This window comes from Jaculus jaculus, chromosome 5, assembly GCF_020740685.1.
Source record: "Jaculus jaculus isolate mJacJac1 chromosome 5, mJacJac1.mat.Y.cur, whole genome shotgun sequence".
In the NCBI taxonomy this organism is placed as follows: domain Eukaryota; kingdom Metazoa; phylum Chordata; class Mammalia; order Rodentia; family Dipodidae; genus Jaculus; species Jaculus jaculus.
This window is the reverse complement of record NC_059106.1, coordinates 132,883,720-132,904,574: the sequence shown is the minus strand read 5'-3', so window position 1 is coordinate 132,904,574 and position 20,855 is coordinate 132,883,720. Positions and strand designations below refer to the sequence as shown.

Genomic DNA, 20,855 nt, shown 5'->3' with positions numbered 1-20,855 from the left:
CCTTCTTCTTCCCTTTCTTATTCCTGTGCCAGAACCTAGAAGAACCTGCCCCAGTCTTGGGATTCATCATCCCACCACTCTTTGGCAGACACGTTAATTTACGGAAGAGGGAGCCAAGACCTAAGGTAGTAAGAAAACAGCCAGCTCATGTCTCCTGAGTCCTATCTCTTTGCTCCTGTAACTCTCCTTCATTGTCAGTTTTTCCATCTCCCATGGAGAGTATCTGAAGCTCTTAAGTTTTTTCTTTAACAAACATTTTCACTTTTCTGTGAGACACACCATCACTCCCAGTTGTACCACCTGCAGCAAGCTAAGTCATTCCTTCGGGTTTACACCTTTCAAATATTTACACACCATCATCGTGGCACTCCTTAGCCATCATTCAGCCTATCTATGTATATAATATGAAGCTTTTTTAATCATTCTGCATAAGTCAGTCCCCGCCCCCAGTCCCTTAATCATTTGTGCTATCCTCTCTCTAGTGCCTATAAGAGAATAATTTGAATATGTTCCAGATGGTAAAAGAAAAAATAACCCCAACATGTTGCAACTAGAAGAAGAAAAGCGCACAAAATAGATGAAAAGAACATACTACAGGTTAATTAGTAGTATGGCCACCAATATGTGTGCAGTTCTGTTGCAAAAATAAAGCAAGCTGTATTTGTTGTAACTCTGTCTTCTTTGAACTTAGCAGAGTGCTGATAATATCAAGCTGTTTATTGTCCAAGTTTTTGCTAAACACCTTCAACTTTCCACTCCTTGCCTAAGATGAGACTTTAGATATCATATAGTGATACATGAACCCATGAGTCGTTTCTCTTTTATGTAGTTTCTGTACATTTTCATGGTTTCTCAGAACTCCCTAAAAACCTAACAGTAAGGGAAAAGCCTTAATTCCTTCAGTAGTTACTGGGCACATGGGTAGTAGTTATCTTGTAAAAATTAAATGTGTTTGTTCAAGATGATAGCCTCAACATAGAAACTAGTAGAAGAGAAACTGCTCAAAAACACTCTCCTAACATAGATAGAACATGACTATATCCATGTTTTCTTCTGTTATTTCATAACTTTTACAGTGTTTCACTGTAAAATGTGTCAAGAAATCACCATTTAGTGGAATCTCAACATTAGTCAGCCTTAACTTAGTTTATGTGGTCATTTGATAAAATTTAGCCTTAATTTTTTTTTTTTTTTTTTTTTTTTACTGCTGAAGACTGCTAACATCCTTAGAAAAGCATCTTACTCAGAATATTTTATTAAAGAAAAATAGAGATGTGGTGAGCCCAAATACATGGCTGAGTAGGAAATTTCCCATTTTTCCAAAGTTTCAGATGGTCCAGACATGGCTCCTATGAATCAAGGCAAGTTCTTCCTATAGAATCTTCTATGATTCTTCTGCTGCTGCTGTCTCTCTGGTGGTCTTTGGGTCTGTCATCACTGGTGATTTCTTTCTGTCTTCATTTTACAAAGCATTTGTCTTCAGCTTATAAATTATGAGTGCAAGTGGTTTCATTAGAATGTAATTTAAACATTTGATCTGAAGAGATGGCTCAGCTGTTATGGTGCTTGCCTGCAAAATCTAATGAACAGGGTTTGATTCCTCAGTACCCATAAAAAGCCTGATGAACAAACAGGTGCATATATCTAGAGTTCGTATGCAGTGGCTGGAGGCCCTACCACACCTATTCTCTCTGTCTCCCTTCTCTTTGTATGTACTTACAAAAAAAAAAAAAAACTTTTTTAAAAAAACATGTAATTTAAGATTATGTACTTTAAAAACCCAGTGGCTCTGTCCATCTGCAGATGGCATAAAAGGGTGGCTGTTTTCTCTTACACACGCAAAATTGTAAAGGGACTTAATCTCTGAATGAAAGAGGAGAGGGAAGAAGTAGAAACCTTCTCATGTTTTATTCAAATGTTAACAAAGAAAATTGAGAAGCGTCTTTCCTTAAAATTGACACCATTTTTATCCCAAACATTCTGGTAAGTGATAGCAGATGACTATGTAAGCTTCTTCACACACACACACACACACACACACACACACACACACACACACAGTGTGGGGGGGCGGTTGGAGTTGTTTCCAGGAGCACAGTCCTGGTGGGAAGTATTACCTCAAAGTCATACTCTAATCTCTCTCAATCTTGCATATTTTCACATACTGTGTGAACACATATGTATATTAATAACTGTTCCCTGGACGTCACTTCAGAGCTTGGAGAGCTCAGCGTTGCTAAGCAAGTGCTGAAGGTGGAGTCAGATGCAGCTGGCAGTTCAGCAGAGAAGGTTCCAAAGAGATGCTTGAGGGGAATGGCCTGAGGGCCTAAGGTTCCATGCGCCAGGGTCTCTTTGAGTTCTGATGTAGTACCATCATGTCACTTGTGCATGGTATGTAACTATCCACTCCCCTAGGAATTTAAAAAGGCATTTTCAGTATTTGTAAGACCCTTATCTCCTTACAATCTATCCACTTATATAAGTCCTACATTCTGCTTGTATATTTTGCATATAAATTCCTTACAGTGTGGTCCCAGAATGGAATCTCTAGATATACATGTACATTCCACCCTTTCATGCCTGGGATCCATCTCCCTGTTGATAATAAAAGCTTTCATTTACAGCAACACATCTTGGAGGAATGTCATATTATATATATATGAAATCATATTCTTCCCAGTAAAACACTTAGGTCTCTATGACTAAGATTACTATTCCTCATCTGTATATGGCTCCAATGGATTATTAGTTTGCCCAAGGTCACAGGTCATATATGTGGTACCTCTAAGATCAAAACTCAATTCTTCTGTCCGTGAAATTAACATCTCATGTACTTTATAGTCATTTTTTAAAAAGAAAGCAAAATCATATGTTTTCTATCAAATCAATATAATAACACATGATACCAGCATGTAAAACAGTCTGTCCACACCAGAAAAGGCCAAATGAGGACTAGAACCTTCTTGTCTTTTATTTATTTATTTATTTATTTTGATTTTTCGAGGTAGTGTCTCATTCTGGTCCAGGCTGACCTGGAATTCACTATGTAGTCTCAGGGTGGCCTCGAACTCTCAGCGATCCTCCTACCTCTGCCTCCCGTGTGCTGGGATTAAAGGCGTGTCCTAGAAGTAACTGTGCACAACCTACTACCACTCATCCTGCTGCAGTCCATTCAGTTTTCAGAACACAACAGATGTACAAGCTCATAGCATTCTACGGAGTTTCAGAGAGAAATGGAACAGTTTCAATTAGAATGTTGTTTACCTCGGTATGGAATCATGTAGGAGCTATCCTGTAGACAATGAAATCTCCCACATAATATTTCTGCCCACAATGTAATATTACCATTGTATGGAGGGAAACATATATAACATATGCCCAAGTAATGGCATCCTGCTAGTAGAAAGAGGTGAATATATGGCATAACACACTGTAGCTTGAGGAATGACACATTGAATGCCACAAGCCTGAATTTAGATCCTGACTCTGCCATAGGATTTTAATCAAGTCACTATCTCTTGCTTTTAGTCTCTTTGAATCTATAAATAAGACTGGACTAGATCATGCATGTCCAACCTGTAACCTATGGACCATGTGTTCCAAGATAGCTATGATTGCAGCCAACATATTTGTAGATAATAACATCATATAATAATATCAAAAGATTGAATACCCCTTTACGAAATGAATTTTCTAAATATGATAGGACCATTGAAATCCTCTCAGTAGTGCATTCTGAGATATTTGGCTCTAAATGAATAAACACTAGTGTAAATATGATTAATTTGCCTCCTGAGGTGGTAATATCATTTGAGGTTTTTTCTCACACTGGTCCAATACCTTGTGTTACAGTCAGGTTCCCACTGCTGGTAGAAATTACCCAATCAAGAGCAGCTTGTGGGGAAAAAAGAGGTTTATTTTGGCTTACAGGCTCAAGGGGGAAGCTCCAGGATGGCATGAGCAGAAAGTGGACATCACCCCCTGGCCAACATAAGGTGGACAATAACAACAGAAGAGTGTGCCAAACTCTGGCAAGGGGAAACTGGCTATAATGTCCATAAGCCCACCCCAACAATACACTCCCTTCAGGAGGCGCTAATTCCCAAATCTCCATCAGCTTGTTACCTAGCATTCAGAACACCTAAATTTATGGGAGACACCTGGATCCAACCACCACAGCTTGTGTGTAGGTCTTGTGGACTGACGTGAAAATCTGTTTTACTACCTACTTCTCAACACATGCACGCGGTTATGCCTATGTTAATGTTTTTGTTAAAAGGTGGGGGGCTACTGTCTTATTTAGCTTTTAGTTATTGTATAATTCAAATGAGAGTATGAAAATTATGAAAAGCCATTATAATTGCTATATTACTATCAATCTTCCTATATTAGAAATCCTAAAGGATAATTGTAGATATAACTATCATTTTTCTCTCTTGAGTCTATGATTTACATTTGTATCCCCTATGGAGGCAGAAGCTATAAGACAGAAATATTTTCTTAGACACACATTGTTATAGTCTATTTTGTGCTGCTGTAACAGAATAACTGAGACTATATAATTCATAAAGAACAGGGATTTATGTCTTTACAGTTGTGGAGACTGGGATTTTTAAATGAAGATACTGCTGTATGTGGTTTGTGAGAGCTCATTTGCAGACAGAATCTGCAGGCTTTCTGGTCCTCTGTCTCTGGTTCTTCATATTATCTGAGCTGAGAGGTGCTTGGAGGACTGCTTCCTTCATGCTCTGATGCCTTGAAGCAGGATACCATGATTTTGGTTTTTCCTGTGCAAAATGCTGAAACACTTGTCTAAAAGATATACAATTTCATTGTGGGTGCTTTCCGTAATGTGTAGTATAAATTCCTCTGAAAGCAAGTATACACGATGCCTGAATAGCTTTCTTTCCATTCTGAATTCTTCTCTAAAATTAATAGTTTCAATGTTTTTCTTAATGTAGAAAAGGAGTATTTGGCCACCTTTCCCCTACTGCTGGTGTTTAAAGCTATTTTTTAACTTTTGCTCATCACTATTTTTTTCTGTGCTTGTGACTTTTAAGGTGCCAGACTGGCTGCCCTTGAGGCCAGTGTCCCCAATTTATTCCAAGGAAAGGAAAAATAAGGAGGCAGTGACACTGGTCATGTCTGAGTCCAACACATTAGGCTGACCCATTCTGGAAGAATATTTGCCAAAAAAATAAAAGAAAAAATTGTTTTTGAGAATAGAACCCATTTGTTTTCATAGCTAAGAAGAAAAAAATAATGTGTCATGTCATCTCCAGGTAATTCTGTGCTCTGTAACCAGTATGCTATAGTCATTGATTCCCTTGGTAGAAAAAAATAGAATATTTTTTACTCTATCTCTACCTATAAAATTCAATTTTAAGGTAAAATTTGAATACCTGTTTCCCTATAAAACCTTTATAAAGCCCTCTGAGTTATGATTTTCCTTCCACATTTGTTTTGTAAAAACCTTGTTATTGACATCCTCTGTACATGTAGACTATGCAATATGATCATAACCCCTTCCCACTACCCTCACTCTCCCCTCTCCTAAATCTCTCCTCCACTGAATCCCATCTTCTTTCCAATGAGTCTTTCTTCTATTTCAATGTCATCATTTTTCCTCCTACTATGCAGGTCTTGTATAAGTAGCATCAGCCACTTTGTATTTGGAAGAAAGAAAGTTCCTTCCATATTTTTGTAGCACTTTTTTTTTTTTGCAAAATGCCATACATTTTCCATGGATTGTTCTATGCATATCATCTCAGAATGGCTACTGAAGGCACTAAAAACCTAATCAGCTTCAGCATGCCACACAAATGCAAACTGCATGTAGTGCTGGACAAAGACAAGGACCCTTGGATTGTCTATTGAATGGTTAAAAACATAAAGTTTCTATTCCCAGACCAAACCTTTCCCTTTAAACTAGATAAAAGTTTACTCCTAGATTCTCTGTATAACTGGCAAACTCTCCATAAGCCATATAGACTCAAGCTCTTCACTACATTCAGCACATACTTTGAATATTCATGGTCTAGATCAAAACTGCTTCCTCGACTACCTACCTGGCCATCATGGCTGATAGTTGATACTTTTCCACCAAAATCATTTAGATTTGGAAAAATGTAAGCTATAGATATAAGAAGATTCCCAATATCCTATTAAGGATACTTTTTGATATACACAAATAAGGAATAATGACATAGAAAAATAACTTTGTTGACTTGGATCTAATAAACTTATATTATAACATCATCAATAATCATAGGAATCCAGTATATTCTTAATTATTGTTCATACAGATAAGATACATTTCTCCTAGTCTCCAGTATGTTTTCTATAATGAAAAATTAATTGGTGAGTGAAATTCTCAGAATTATAGCATCATTTTCAAATAGACCATAGTGACCTTTATACCAAACCAATTAAGTTGATGGGGACTAATTACTATTGTTTTGTTTTCAGAATAATCACAAAAAGTACCAAACGAAAGATGTTGATTTACTACTATAAACAGAAGATAATTGAATTTTAACATAACTAGGTTGAAATTTTGTCAAACCAGCCACAAAATTTATTTTTACTCAATGTCAAGAATATAATATTGAGATTTTATAATAATCTGTAGCAGAAGCAGTTCATTTTCAAAGAGTTTCAGTCTTTGTAGGGTTCATTCATGATAATCTGTAGGTTATTTTAAAAAAAAATGCTGCAATCCTATTACCGGCAGAGAAATCCTTGCCAGGTGCCAAATGCAACCAAAGAGAATTAAAAATATATTTACCTCTTTCCTTCCACAGTGAAACATGTAACCCTCCACATTTTGAGTGTGACACAGTTGTCACTCCACCATGATTAAGTGCTAAAATCCGCCTGCAATGAGAAGTCACTCCACAGTGCTCCGTAACTTAGGGTCTGTGTGGATTCGGGTGTGTAGAACTCAGAAGCAGCGTTACAGCAGCATGGTTGGCTGCTCAAGCTAGGATACTTGGGCTTGAAGTTAGTTAAACATATTTTGTGATCACTTTTCCCATCTGTAAAATAGTAATAATGACAGGATGTACATAAAGGTTTTGATATGAAATTAATTATTATTAGAAAAACTTAGGAAAAATGTCTAACATCTGTAAAGCTAAGTTTGCTACAATTTACATGTAAAAGCCTGAACTTTGTTGTTACTGTGCCCAGGGGCCTGTGATTACTTATTAGTGCTGTTCTTGTTGTTTTTACATAGTAGAGATAGTCTGTAAGGACTCAAGCTTTGTGCCTCTGGATGAAGCATCCCATGATATAGATTGTAATAGCATAGTGCCTCTGATTCATAAAAATTCTTTTCTTTATTTTAATTTTATTTTGTAGTTCTAGAGATTGAATTCATGGCCTAGTACATGAATTTGTGCTGAGCAAGTGCTCTATCCTAAGTGCAAAAATTTTGTCTTAAAGTATATTGTTTCATTATTGAAAACTGAATGTGTTTGAATAGTCTAACCCAGCATACATATATGTGTCTGATGTCCCCTTAATCAATTTAGGAATACTGTGGCTTTGCAAAACCCTGGGCAGACAGGGACAAACAGGGCCATAAAGAGAATCACAATCCCAGAGGATGTGGAATGACTGAAGTTGTAAAGAGATTTTAACTAAGTCGAGTCTGAGAGACAATTATGACTGAATTGTAGTGTGTTTGACTGTATCAAGTGCAAGAGATGGGACTTGTTTCATGGACCAAGGGGACAAGACTAGAACTACTAGGTAGGTGTTATAGTGAGTCTGTATAGTGAGGCTCCATAGGAGAGGCAACCTTATGGCAGTGATGGTGCTCTGGACGTAAAGGTGATGGCCATGTGATATGCCTATACCTGTAAAGGATTGAAAAGCCAGGGCTTTTGCAGAAGGAATTGAAATATGGGTCTAGAATAGATTCCCAGATTCTGACTGAGGGCCAACACTCGCCACAGAGAATAGCTTCATTTCTATACCTGTGAGGTTAGAGGTGGTTTGCCAACCCCGAAATCTGAGATGTGAGCTCTCCTCCATCACTTTGGGACTTTGGCTCATTTTCCTCCACTGGCTCGTGGAGACACTTGCTGTGCCAGTGTTGCCAGCACAGTGGTGGCTGTGCTGCTGAGCGAACTACTTCCAGGTAATGATGGCCACAGCATTTCCCCTCCTGCCGCCGCTGTCAGGATGAAGCGACTGGCTTCTCCACGATGGCTTCCTTGGAAGGATCAAAGAGCTGCTTTGTAAACAGTGAATACCTTTTTCTCTTCCAGGCCGCTGTGCTCGCTGTGGAGAAAATGTAGTTGGGGAAGGGACAGGGTGTACCGCCATGGATCAGGTGTTCCACGTGGACTGTTTTACCTGCATCATCTGTAACAACAAGCTTCGAGGACAGCCTTTCTATGCCGTGGAGAAGAAAGCATACTGCGAGCCCTGCTACATTGTAAGTGCCCGCATGTTTTGTCCTCTTGTGTTTGGTCTTCTTTGACCATGTGCCTGCCACTACGGATAGAATGTAAAATGTAACCATGAGATTTTTATCACTCACTAAACTGAAAAATACATGTGCATGTGTGATTTGGTGTACTGTACTGTTTTCTCTGGAAGTTGCCATTCATAGTAGGTCCTAAAAATGTGTTGGTGTGGGAGGCGCTTTTCAATTAGAAGCCTAATTCCTCAGCCTGTGGCTTTCTCACATGTGTGAACAAGCTAGTGTGATCCTCTCCAATGCATCAGAAGGGTTCCCAGTCAGCAGGGTCATTCTCCTGTTAGTCAAGCTTGCCGCGCATTTGAAATCCCAACACTTGCAGACTTGCAAATGGCTGAACTTGTCAGTGTCCTTCTCCTCATCACATTCCAAGTCCTATGTGTCCTAATACTATACAGATTTAGTTTGTTCAGAATACAAAGACAAACACAGTGCAGTCACGTCCTGTTGCTGTGGAAAAAAATAAGCAAGTTTAGTAAGCAAATTCTTACCACAGAAGGCTCTCAGACGTCATCCTCTGACACTTCCTAATGACTCGGTACATCATTATAAAATTATTGTTGTGCTAGACATGGTGGCGCATACCTTTAATCCAGCACTGAGGAGGCAGTGGAAGGAGGATTGCTGTGAGTTCTAGGCCACCCTGAGACTATATAGTGAATTCCAGGTCAGCCTGAGACCCTATCTCAAAAAAATAAAAGCAAAAAAATTATTGTTTTAAATTATAGCAGTGAGACACACAGAGCTTTGTGGAGCCAACCAGGGCTCTTTATTCTTAGACTGAGGCATTGCCTTTTTATAGCTCCCTTTTTGACTCTAGTGTTGATGTTTGCCACTCCCATGAATCTTTTTGTGAAGGTCTTGTTGAGCTATGTATTTTTTTTTAACCTATTATGAGCAAGACACTGCAAAAGAGTGTAACAGTTTGTGGTGAACATACATTTAAATTTGGTCAAACGACTCAGTGCTTTCTTACTTTAGCTAACTACTTGTTTTTTTGTTTGTTTGTTTTTTTGGTTTGTTTTTTTTATAAATTTCAGTTGTCATCTATAGCCTGGGGATGGTGACAGGAATTTCCCATAATTCACTTGATGATGAAAATAAGCATTCTTGGTTTGCTCAGGAAATGTTAGTTTAATAAATGTTATTTATTAATTGTGATAAGATATTTTGTGACCCTATGTAGTGATAAATAGTAATAATCCCAAATATGAGAACCTTACTTATACAGTGAGACTCACTGAGCTGTAAGAAGTGTAGGTACCTCTCAGATGTACCTCTTCTCCATTTTTAAAAGTCAGAAAAGCCAGATAGGATTTTTCAGTGGGTTTCTATAGTGCAGGGGCTTAGGTTGCAGTCACTATAAGGTCTCTGATCCTTCTTGATGCCCACACCCTCTTCTCCTGCTACATGTAGCAAACTCTGTGATAGCAATGAAAACTCTCTGGGAGATGTTTAATCACACACTTGGAAGAGCTGAGTAAATTCAAATAATAGAAAGCCTTACCATCCATCTTTCTTCACTGATAGCCCTCATAATAACCTTACATCAAGATTTTTCTTCATTGAGATCTTTCCATGGCTAATCTGAAATATAGTTTAATTCTTAGCATTGTTAAGCATTACCCAAAGGCCGTTGTTCAATATTGATTCCAGTATTCAACACAACCTTCATATCCTCAGATGGATGTATTGACCCTTCTTTCTGCTAAACTTTCTTAATTCTAGTGGGTTGCATGTTAGAAATGCTTAAAGAACAGGGAAATAAAGAACATAAATTAAAACAAATTTGTTTGGAAGGTGGATATTGCAATAAGGATAGCCCTAGAGCTGCACAGGTTTTCAGGAACCAAAAGTCTAGAGCCAGAGACATTTTCTATGTGATCCAGCCAAAGGGCCTCTCAGTACACTGCATGGCACTGGCACTGGTATCTACAGACATCATGTACAAAGCTGAAGAATCTGTTGCCTGGCCATCTGTCTTGATACACTGTGGAGCACTGGTACCTACACACATTATGTACAAAGCCAGGGAACCTGGTCCCTGGCCATCACTCTTGGAATACTGTGGGGCAATTTTAACCAAAGACATTGTCTACAAAGCCAGAGATCCTGGTCCCGAGGCATCAGTCATGGTACACTGTGGGGCACTTGTATCTATAGATATTGTTTACAAAGCCAAAGAACTCCTGTCCCTGGGCATCAGTCAGGTCGATTTTCTTGTCATTACCCCCCCCCCTTAGTGGAATGGTATGGTGGTTTGATTCAGGTGTCTGCCATAAACTTAGATGTTCTGAATGCTATGTCCCCAGCTGTTGGTAATTAGGGAATTAAACCCTCCTGGAGACAGTGTATTGTTGGGGGCAGGCCTATGGATGTTATGGTCAGCTTCCTCTTGACAGTGTTTGTCACACTCTCCTGTTGCTGCTGTCCACCTGATGTTGGCCAGGATATGATGTCTACCCTCTGTTCATGCCATCATTTTCCCCTGCCATCATGGAGCTTCCTCTTGAATCTATAAGCCAAAATAAACCTTTTTTTCCCCACAAGCTTCTCTTGGTTGGGTGTTTTCTGCCAGCGATGCAAACCTGATGGCAGCAGATCAGAACATGGCTTAAATAATAATTTCTGGTAAGGAATACCCCTGCTTGACCCACATAAATCCAGAAATGAGACCAATCTGATTTAAATTTCTTCCAGAATTATTGATAAACCTAAAATCATATTTAAGTTAAATATTTATATACTTTTGAGATCTAATAATTTGGCAATATCTTCAGATCTGGTTCAATGCTTATTAGTATCTTACTAGGTCCTTGAACTTCTAATATTTGTTCATAAGTATCTATGATCAGTAAAAATTATTTCAGAATGACATTGTAATTCTATCTAGATATTTTTTCTGTTTTTTTATTTATTACCCTAATATAAATATACATATAATTTTCTACTGTATTAATACTCATTTTTAGCTTCTCTTCTGTTTAAGTTTCTATCATATTTATACACTGCATTTTAAAACTTTTTTTAGCCAAAAGTTCTAGGTATTCGCAGTATTGTAACCGATATGCTTTGAGAAGACGGAGTAAAATTTTTGTATGTTTAAAATTGCTTCCTTAGCATAATTTTCAAATTTTATATTATATTTATTTATATATTTATATTCTAATACACTGTGGAGGACTTTTTCATTGCCTTACTATGTTTGTTTGTTTGTTTTGAGATAGCGTATTACTCTTGTGACCAGACAGGCCTAGACCACGCCTACTCCTTCTTCGACCTCCTGCCAGCACAGCCAGAACCTTGCAACATTTCTGTAGAGAGCTTTTGTCCAGGTATAGGACCACTAGCGGTGATGAGTTTTAATACTAGTCTGTGTGCTATCCCATATTAGAAAGGTTTATGTAGATTTATTTTGGACTAATTTGATAAATGCATTATGTAATAGCTACTTTAATTGGTGTATTTTATCTATAGCAAACTCAATAGATATTTTAGAAATATCATTCCAATTTTTTCTATAGTTTTGAATAAATATACATATTAAGATCACTAAAGTAAAATAATTTAAACAAAAACTATTTTCCCTGGTCCTAACTCACCAGTTATAACCTCTAACAGATCACAGTTAAGTAAATATAACTTTCTTCATTTTATTTCATTTTATTTTATTAGTTTTTTTTGTTTTGAGGAGTTTTAAAATAAAGTTAATTACTATGTTTTGAAGTTATACTCCTCTCCATGCTGTGGCTTTTACAATCTTTCCACCCTTTCTTTAGCAATGTTCCCTGAGCCTTGGGAAGTATGTTAGATATCTGATTTACTGTTGAATTCTCTGTAGGGTTTCCTGCTTATTAACACTGTTGGTAACAATTGTCCCCCAACAGCTCCCATAATTCTTCCTAGCTTCAGCATGATCTCTCAATGCCCTGTGATCACAGGCTATGGGTGTCTTCAGAGTCTTATCTTTTTGCTTTGGCTGGTAACCAAATGCTTTGGCAATGGCCTATGTTATTTTGGGGACCTGACCAACAACTTGCTGTGTGCCTTAACCCATTTCTAGTCCTGAAATATACCAGACAAAACCCATGGTTTTAGGGTTAAGCATTCTCTACCTTCTAAGAGGCACTTCTATCCACCCCCCCCCATTTATTGAAAGTAATATAATATAGAATGCTAACTTTTCAAGCTCCATTATGAGGTTGTATTTTTGTACCTCTGCAGGAAAGTTGTCCTTTGATATATTCACATTCCCCTAATAACATGTTTTAAAAGCAGCTATGGTCTGGCCTTTATGTGGTCTTGGAAAAGTAATGGTTTTGTACTCAATCTGAAAAATCTGCATTGACATTCCTCTTCCTAAATGCCCACCCTGCTCTCTGATCTCCATGATGTCTTTCCTTTCATGTACCCTTCTCTCTGACAACACACGTGCATGTGCCATCACACACACACACACACACACACAATCTCTCTTCCTATTTGTTGTTTTATTGTCTGAAATAAAAAGAAACTGTAAGCATAAATAAGTACAGAAAACACTTCTAAAATTACTGCACTAAAGCTAAGGATGTAGCTCAGTTGACTCAGTGCTTGGCTAACATGCACAGAGCTCTGGGTTCTGTCCCTAGCACCACATGAACTGGGCATGATAGTATATACCTATAACAACAAGGTAAAGAAAGAAGAATTAGAATTCCAAAGTTATCCTCGACTATATAATGAGCTCAAGATCATCCAGAGATATATGTGGTCCCATTTTAAAAGAAAAAAAATTCATATATGTTGCATTTAAAAGTTTATACAAACAAGACATTTCCCTAGAAATTTAAATGATGAAAGAAAAAAATGCTTGAATAACCCCATAAACATAGATGAAAGTCAAAACTGCTACCTAAGAAAGACTAGAAAATTTTACTAACAGGATTTTTCGTATCTTCAAAGGACGAATGATGCCTGTGCTATTTCTGCTTTTAGAACCACACGAAAGAGAAGCTTTTCAAATCATTTTATAAGGCCAGCATAATCCTGAAGGTAATATCCAATTTAGGGTGCCCCCCCAAAGAAAAATATATGCTGATGTAACTTCAACTAATCCAAGTATAAAAGATATTAAACCAAGTTACATACAACTGTAAATGGAATATCATGTACAAAATGTTGTAGTCTATTCCATGATTACAATAGTAGAACAGTATTTGGAATTTTTATGATATTTTGATACTGATAGGTCAATTGGCAAACAGAAAGAAAAGAGAGAGAGAGAGAGAGAGAGAGAGAGAGAGAGAGAGAAGGAAGGAAGGAAGGAAGGAAGGAAGGAAGGAAGGAAGGAAGGAAAGAAGGAAGGAAGGAAGGAAGGAAGGAAGGAAAGAAAGAAAGAAGGGAGGATGGAAATCTCCCTACCTTTATCACCATAGATGCTTTTGATTGAAAGGACATTTTCTCACAGACTCTTTTTAAAACAAAACAACTAGCATAATATAAAACAAGGTCTAAGTAAAATAGAAAGAAAAAAAAGGATGTGGATTTCATTGATAAGACATAGCATGGCCAGCCTTCCTGCTTCCCAGTTCTAGAACTATACTGGCTTGCCCCTGCCATATTGATAATGAAATTAAAATTGAGAAACCAAAAGCTAAACACTTAGTGTGTACATATTCTTCAGATTGTTATGTACTATTTTTTAAGCTTTTTAAAAATTTTGTTTTAGAGAGAAAGAGGCAGATAGAGAGAAAGGGAGATAAAGAAGGCCAGAGCCTTCAACTACTGCAAACAAACGCCAGATGCATGTGCCACATTGTGTATCTGGCATAATCGGGTCCTGGGAAATTGAACCTTGGCTTCTTGAGTTTGCAGACAAGTGCCTTAACGGCTAAGCTATCTCTCAAGCCCTATTATATACTTAATGCATATATTAATAATATCTACATATCTATTAACACATTAAAGAGATATTAGGAATGCACTTGAAATTCTTTGGGTTCTTCTTTCTGATTCCCATTTGCAGAATTACCTTATAATAGTTGCTGATCTAACATTGCTTTTACTATATCCATGGATTTCTTTGTATTTCTAATTTGTATCTCAAGCACTTCACTGTGTTATTTGCATTGAGTGTTTCTTAATTTTAAATGAATGGCAACATGTCATTCATCTTTTTCTAAGACTCTTCCACTCAGAATTTTAAGTGCAGGATATCTAAATATTTATAGATGATGTGAGTATAAATCTTAATATGATCAAAAGTATGAGAATAGAGAACGCTTAGTGTTGCAGGCTGGTTTGCATTGCTGACAGAAAACACCTGACCAAGAGTAGTTAATGGGAAAGAGGGTTTATTTTGGCTTCCAGACTCAAGGGGAAGCTCCATGAAGGCAAGGAAAAATGGGCATGAGCAGAGGGTGGACATCACCCCCTTACCAACATCAGGTGGACAACAGCAACAGGAGAGCGTGCTGAGCATTGGCAAGAGGAAGCTGGCTGGAACACCCATAAGCCTGCCCCCAATGATACACTGCCTCCAGGAGGTGTTAATTCCCATTTGCCATCAGCTGGGAAGCTAGCATTTGGAATAACCAAGCTTACTGGGCACACCTGAATCAAACTGCTATACTTAGTAATCTGACAAAATATAAAACAAGGGTAGATTGAGAGACAACAATCCTAAAAATATTCCTAACACAGTAGCAATGAACCATAAAGCACATACTTGTGATGATGAAATAAACATAAGTGACCTAAGTGAAGAATGCTAGAAGACACTGGGGAGAGTAATTCCTTCAGACACACAATGAGGTTGAAGCTGAGTGTGCTTGAAAAGCATTCTCATCTGTAAGGCAACCATGGCATCTGCCTGTTGCCTTCAAACAGCAGCAGTGTTTCATTGGGGAATGAAAAGTTATGTACTAACCTTTGCTAAAGGCATTTATTTTTTTCCTTTCCCCCAAGTAGCCCCCAGCCCTTTGCTGATCTGCATTACTGCTCACCCTTCCCTGCAGGCTCTCAAACAGCACTTACTGGCAGGTAAAACGATTCACAGGCCCATGAGTGGGTTGCTCAGATCAGCAAGAAGGTCTAGCTGAGCACAATGTCTTCCTCCTAAAGTCCTGTCCCAAAGTCTATTGACTTCTGTTGTAATAGAATCAAAATGCTTTTTCTGGGCCAGAAGAAACCTTGGGAATTCAATACCATCTCATTTTATTGCTGAAAAAGCTCCAGCCCAAGAAAGCTGACTGATTTGCCCCAGGTTGAATGGTTTATTAATGACAGAGGCAGGAATAGAAACCATGAACCTTGATGATACCTTCAAAGAACTGCTTTCTTTGGAACAGACATGCAGAATTTTAGCCATATGTAGCTTCAGGTCCAGAGAAACATCCCTGAAATACACCGGATCCAGTGGGCTTTGGTTGGAGAGTGTGGAACTAGGACAGTGTTTGCTTTGGTTCTAACCAGAGTGAAGGGTCTTGAATTTCCAGGTTAAATGCCTTTGAAACTATTCTAGAACCTTCCCACTGCCCTAGTTTGTTTATTTTTACATCAAGCATGAACTCACCGCTCAATGTTTGCCAAAGTTTGGATGAATGTCAGCATCAGGCCACTGTAATAATGGTTTAAGATTCTTTAATCCCATTACTTATACACTTCATTAGGCTGAGTGAATTGTTGGCTGTGGTTCAGTGAACTTTCTACTTTGGAGATAAAAGGATGGAAAGAAAATAGGAAAGTAGTTGATTCCTTGTTTTATTTCATATTTATATTATGCCTCTTAATGAGTAAAGGAACAATAATTAGCCACCTACAGCATGGACTCTGTGTTGGTGGGGCCTCTGAACTGTTCTGTGTCATTGGAAAAAATGCCCATAGCATTTCATTTCCTATTACAGGTTAAAGAATAAGGTAGTTGTGGGGGGGGGGAGAGAAAGACACACAGAAACGGAGACACAGTATTTATAAGAGGTAGTGGGATTTATGCTATAAAACCAACCCAGAAACTCTGAAAATAAGTCAAGGATCCAACACAATAATAGTCTTTCCCTGAAGAAGGTTGCTGTAAGAGATCAACGAATTTCATAAGCAGAATGCAGAAACTGAAATTAACTTGTATATGAACTAAAAGTGTTTATCTTACTTCCCATCTCCATCATTCAAAAAGGAGCATTCAAAGAGAACAGGGCTAAATAAACAAATCAGGGAGGACTTTGAACATTACCTAATTACACCAGGTACAGCCCAAGGGTCTTATAGAGAATATGCAAAGGAGAACTTTCCCTAACTTGAATCTTCAACTCTCCCAGTGTTTCAGTGTCTGGAGCATTACCGCACCTTTCTGGTTTCAGAGCTCATGGAATGTGACAGCAATTCCATGAAGTTTGGTTTTCTCAGAATTTGTCAGAGATCACCTCCTTTTGAATCATTGTTCAATTCTCATTAATATAAATGAATAAAACTTTCCTTAGAATATTTACTCAACAGGACAGGAACCTTACACTTTTTATGAGGCTCTGGGGAGGGACTACAGTTCTTAAGCACATTTAAGTTTGAGTTTATCTGAGCACAGTACACAAGAAATGGTTCCAACATTTTTCTTCACTCTTATCTCCCATCTCTAAGTTATACGTTCTTTTAACAATACTTGACCAAAATTGGCTCTTTTTCCAGAACTTTGTTTTCTGAGGTGTGTTTGCTTAGACCCAGGCTTCTGTTGACCTATTATCTCTTCCCATCTCCATCCTTCAAATTCCCAACTAGATGTGGTTTTTCCAGAACATGCAATGCATTTCGTCTGCCTCTTGAATAGGACTGAACTGACTGCTTCTGGTATTTTAGTCACTGGGGTCCTTGACACATTCCTTTACTGATATGAACTCATTTTGGAATATGTGGAACTGGGGAGGTCACATTTGATTCATCTTTCTGTTTTCACTATGCTTACTCAGCACGTGATCCTGTCCTTGCTTTCAGAGTTAGGGTGGCTGGAGGGTGGCCCGTTTTCTTGCTGATGTCTTCTTAGTGGGATTGGCTCATAAACTATTTGCTTGCCCTTTGGTGTGCATGGGCTTGTGAGTCTGTAAATATAAGAAAGGAAGTGGAAAACTTGGCTCCAGGTCCCTATGGAGAGAGTCACTACCGTAATGTAAGACTGAGGGGAAAGATGTGAGAGGGAAGCCAGCTGTTTAGTTTCCAGCTGTAGAATTGTCACAAGCGCTGCTACACCCAAGGTCAAATGAATACACTGTCCTCATACAAAAAAGCTGCCAAGGAGTTGCAATGGAAAGATCTTTGATGTTCTGATGACTTTGAAGGTGATGTGCTATTTCCTCCTGTATCCAAGCTCAAATGAATAAATGAAACCTGAGTTGACTGCTGGTTGGTTGGTTGGTTGGTAGGTTAGTTAACTGGCAGACTGTTTTCAGGGAAAACAGAGAATACCACTGAAGTGGATGCCATCATCACAACAAGGCAATTTCTCTTTGGGAACATCTCATAGTGACCAGGCCTAATATATGGGAAATACAATGTCACTGGGAAAGGAAAACTTGCTTGAAATGCCTCAATTAGATAGATAAATAGGAGTCTGGAGGAATCTGAAGATCGTTTGTGATATGTAGTTACATTTGTGATATGTGGTAACATTTCAAATTGTGTCAATTATTGGCAAGAAAGTAGTAAACATCATCCACAAAAGTGATTTTTTTACTTTCTTAGTTCTTTAATGGTTAAGAAATTGGAGGCAATTTAATTATCCCAGCTCATGGGAAATATTACTTGAAATGAAACTGAATGTGCTAAGATGTTATTCCTTTAAAAGTGAATGTTTCTATTTCTGCTCCAGGCTGGGCAAAAACATATAAATAAATAAATTAATAATCCAAATAAATTCTACTGTAAAAGCCTACAACATATGCAAATAGTTTTTCCAGAAAGTGGAAAGGAATGAATGTATGGGGGCTTAGAGGAAAGAATTGGGAGAAATAAGTACAGGAGTATTGGGGAGATGTTGCATGTCAATGGTCTCATAGCCTCAGATATTTTTGATTAAATTTTCTACTTAGTCTCCAGCAAACAGAGCCCTGCTGAAGGAGGTGTGTCACTTGAGACGGGGGTGGATCTTGAGTCCAGCGCTAGGGGTTTATTCAGAGGCAGCTTGTGCTGGCTGGTACTGGCTGTTGTCTCTCTGCTATGGATGTGAGGGGAAGTAGGTCAGCTTCTTCCTTCATGATGAAACTTCCCCTAAAATATGTTGTACTGAAATAATAAGCTTCTTCTGCCTGGGTGGTTGTCCCAGCAGTGAGCACGTAACTATAATGGGGGAAGTGAAGAGTTTAGCCAAAACATCTTCATGGAGGAAGCCGCCTGCAGGGTTTGACCCATTTTATTTCCTCCTAATGCCACGTGTCTATTCATTTATTGTCTCCAGGGAGTATTATTATTCCTTTTTACAAATTTACCAATTCAAGGACTAATACTGAGGGCTTTGCAAAATAATGATTAAGGCAGAACTTTGAGCTTCTTGCTTGTTTTTCAATAACTTCATGGTGGTAGATAACTGTTGGTTTTTCCTTATCAGCAAGGTTAGTATTTTAAGTTTTCAGATTCTACATTGGCTACCTCTGTTTGGAGAATCTTTCCAAATTCCCCTCTAGTATAATCCATGCTCTTTGTACCTTGGTATTAATTTTTCACCTCTGTTTTGATCTTTAAATATCTCTTATCCATATTGGAAAGTAATCTCACTGTCTTATACATATGTGGTACTTTGAATATATGTCTCCCATAGATGCAGGTGTTTTGTTAAAATCGAGTTTGCAGCTTTAGCCCCTCACAGCCAGACTCTTGCTACAAGGGGGCATGTGTCACTGGGGCAGATGTGAACTCCAGGCTAAAGATACACCAAGGGGTTTTATGCTCTGGCTGTGCCTGCTTGTGGTAGTGGCTGTTTGATGGTGTTTCTTTGCTTGGCTTCATGAATGGGACCTCGCTTCTTCTTCCATCTGATGAAACTTCCCCTGGATCTGTAAGCTTGAAATACATGCCTTCCTTCCGTAAACCATATCTGGTTTGAATGTTCATCCAAAGAATGTGAAACTGATACAACATAGACCATGAGCTCCTTGGGAACAAACTACCGTTTATTCACATGTATATATGTATGCAGATGCATATATGTACCATGGTAATGTGTGGAGATCAGAAGACAACCTTGAGGTATCTGCTCTTCTTCCACCCTCCTTGAAACATGGTGTATTACTGCTGCAAACCAACACCAGATTAGCTGGCCCTTGAGCTTCAGAATCTCTGGGGCACCTCCCAGCATCAAAAGCCTGTTACTATTATAAATGCATGTACTGTTTTGACTCTCTTTTTAAAAAATAAATAATGTTTTATTTCTTTGAGAGAGGGAGGAAGAGATAGAGAATGAATGGGCATACCAGGGCTTCTAGGTACTGCAAACGAACTCCAGATACATGTGCCATCTTGTGAATCTGGCTTTATATGGGTTCTGGGGAGTTAAACATAGGTCCTCAGGCTTCACAGGTAAGTGCCTTAACTGCTAAGCCATCTCTACAGAATTGCCTCTGATTTTAAGTGCGTGCCTGGGAGGATTGAACTCAGATCAATAGCTTTGCAAAACACCTTTAATTGCTGAGACATCTCCACAGTTCCATTTTGTCTGTATTCTCTGTTTCACTTTTCATTACCTACCCACCTCACAAACTTTACAGTGTACTTCCCAAAATAACGTCCAAAGCAAAAGTTATCTGGAGATAATTTAGTATGTCTTATTTTTAGCGAAAGTCATGTTTATGAACCATAACAAAATACCATCAAATGGGGGCTTCAACAACAAAATTATCTTCTTTCATAGTGTACAAGTCAAAGATCAGGGAACGAGCCTAATGAGGTCTGTCATGTGTGTGCCTGTACTGGTTTGCATAGAGCTACCTTCTTCCTATGTCCTCACATTCTGAGGTGGAAGCCACCAAGCAAGCTTTCTGGTCTCTCTTCTTCTAATGTTACTATGATAAATCTAGTTATTTTCCCCCAACCCCCTCTGCAGATACTGTCACATTGTAGACTAGGGCTTCATTAATACATGGGCTATTTCTGGAACTTGGTCCCCAGTTTGTACTGTTGATGGAGGTGGTGCCTGGCTGAGAGAAGTTAGTCACTAGAGGTTGGCCTTTGAAGGTTACAGCCACCCCTGGTTCCAGTCTAGGACTCTTTACTTTCTGGTGCACTGAAATGTGAACCTCATTGCCAGATGTTCCTGCTACCACAGATGGAGCCTCTCCTACCATTTTGCCTTTCTGTATAATTAGCTGAAATCATGAACCAAACAAACCTTTCCTCCCTTGGTTGT

At 38.4% G+C, this 20,855-nt stretch overlaps 1 protein-coding gene across 2 annotated transcripts in view; it reads left to right on the top strand.

The window, feature by feature from the left end:
• LOC101606456 (LIM domain containing preferred translocation partner in lipoma) overlaps positions 1-20,855 on the top strand; it is a 681,167-nt gene that overhangs the window by 564,482 nt on the left and 95,830 nt on the right. For both annotated transcript variants that reach the window (XM_004654280.2, XM_045149850.1), the window contains exon 9: positions 8,277-8,446. In XM_004654280.2, coding sequence (XP_004654337.1) covers positions 8,277-8,446 — 170 coding nt within the window. The remainder of the gene's footprint in view (positions 1-8,276; positions 8,447-20,855) is intronic.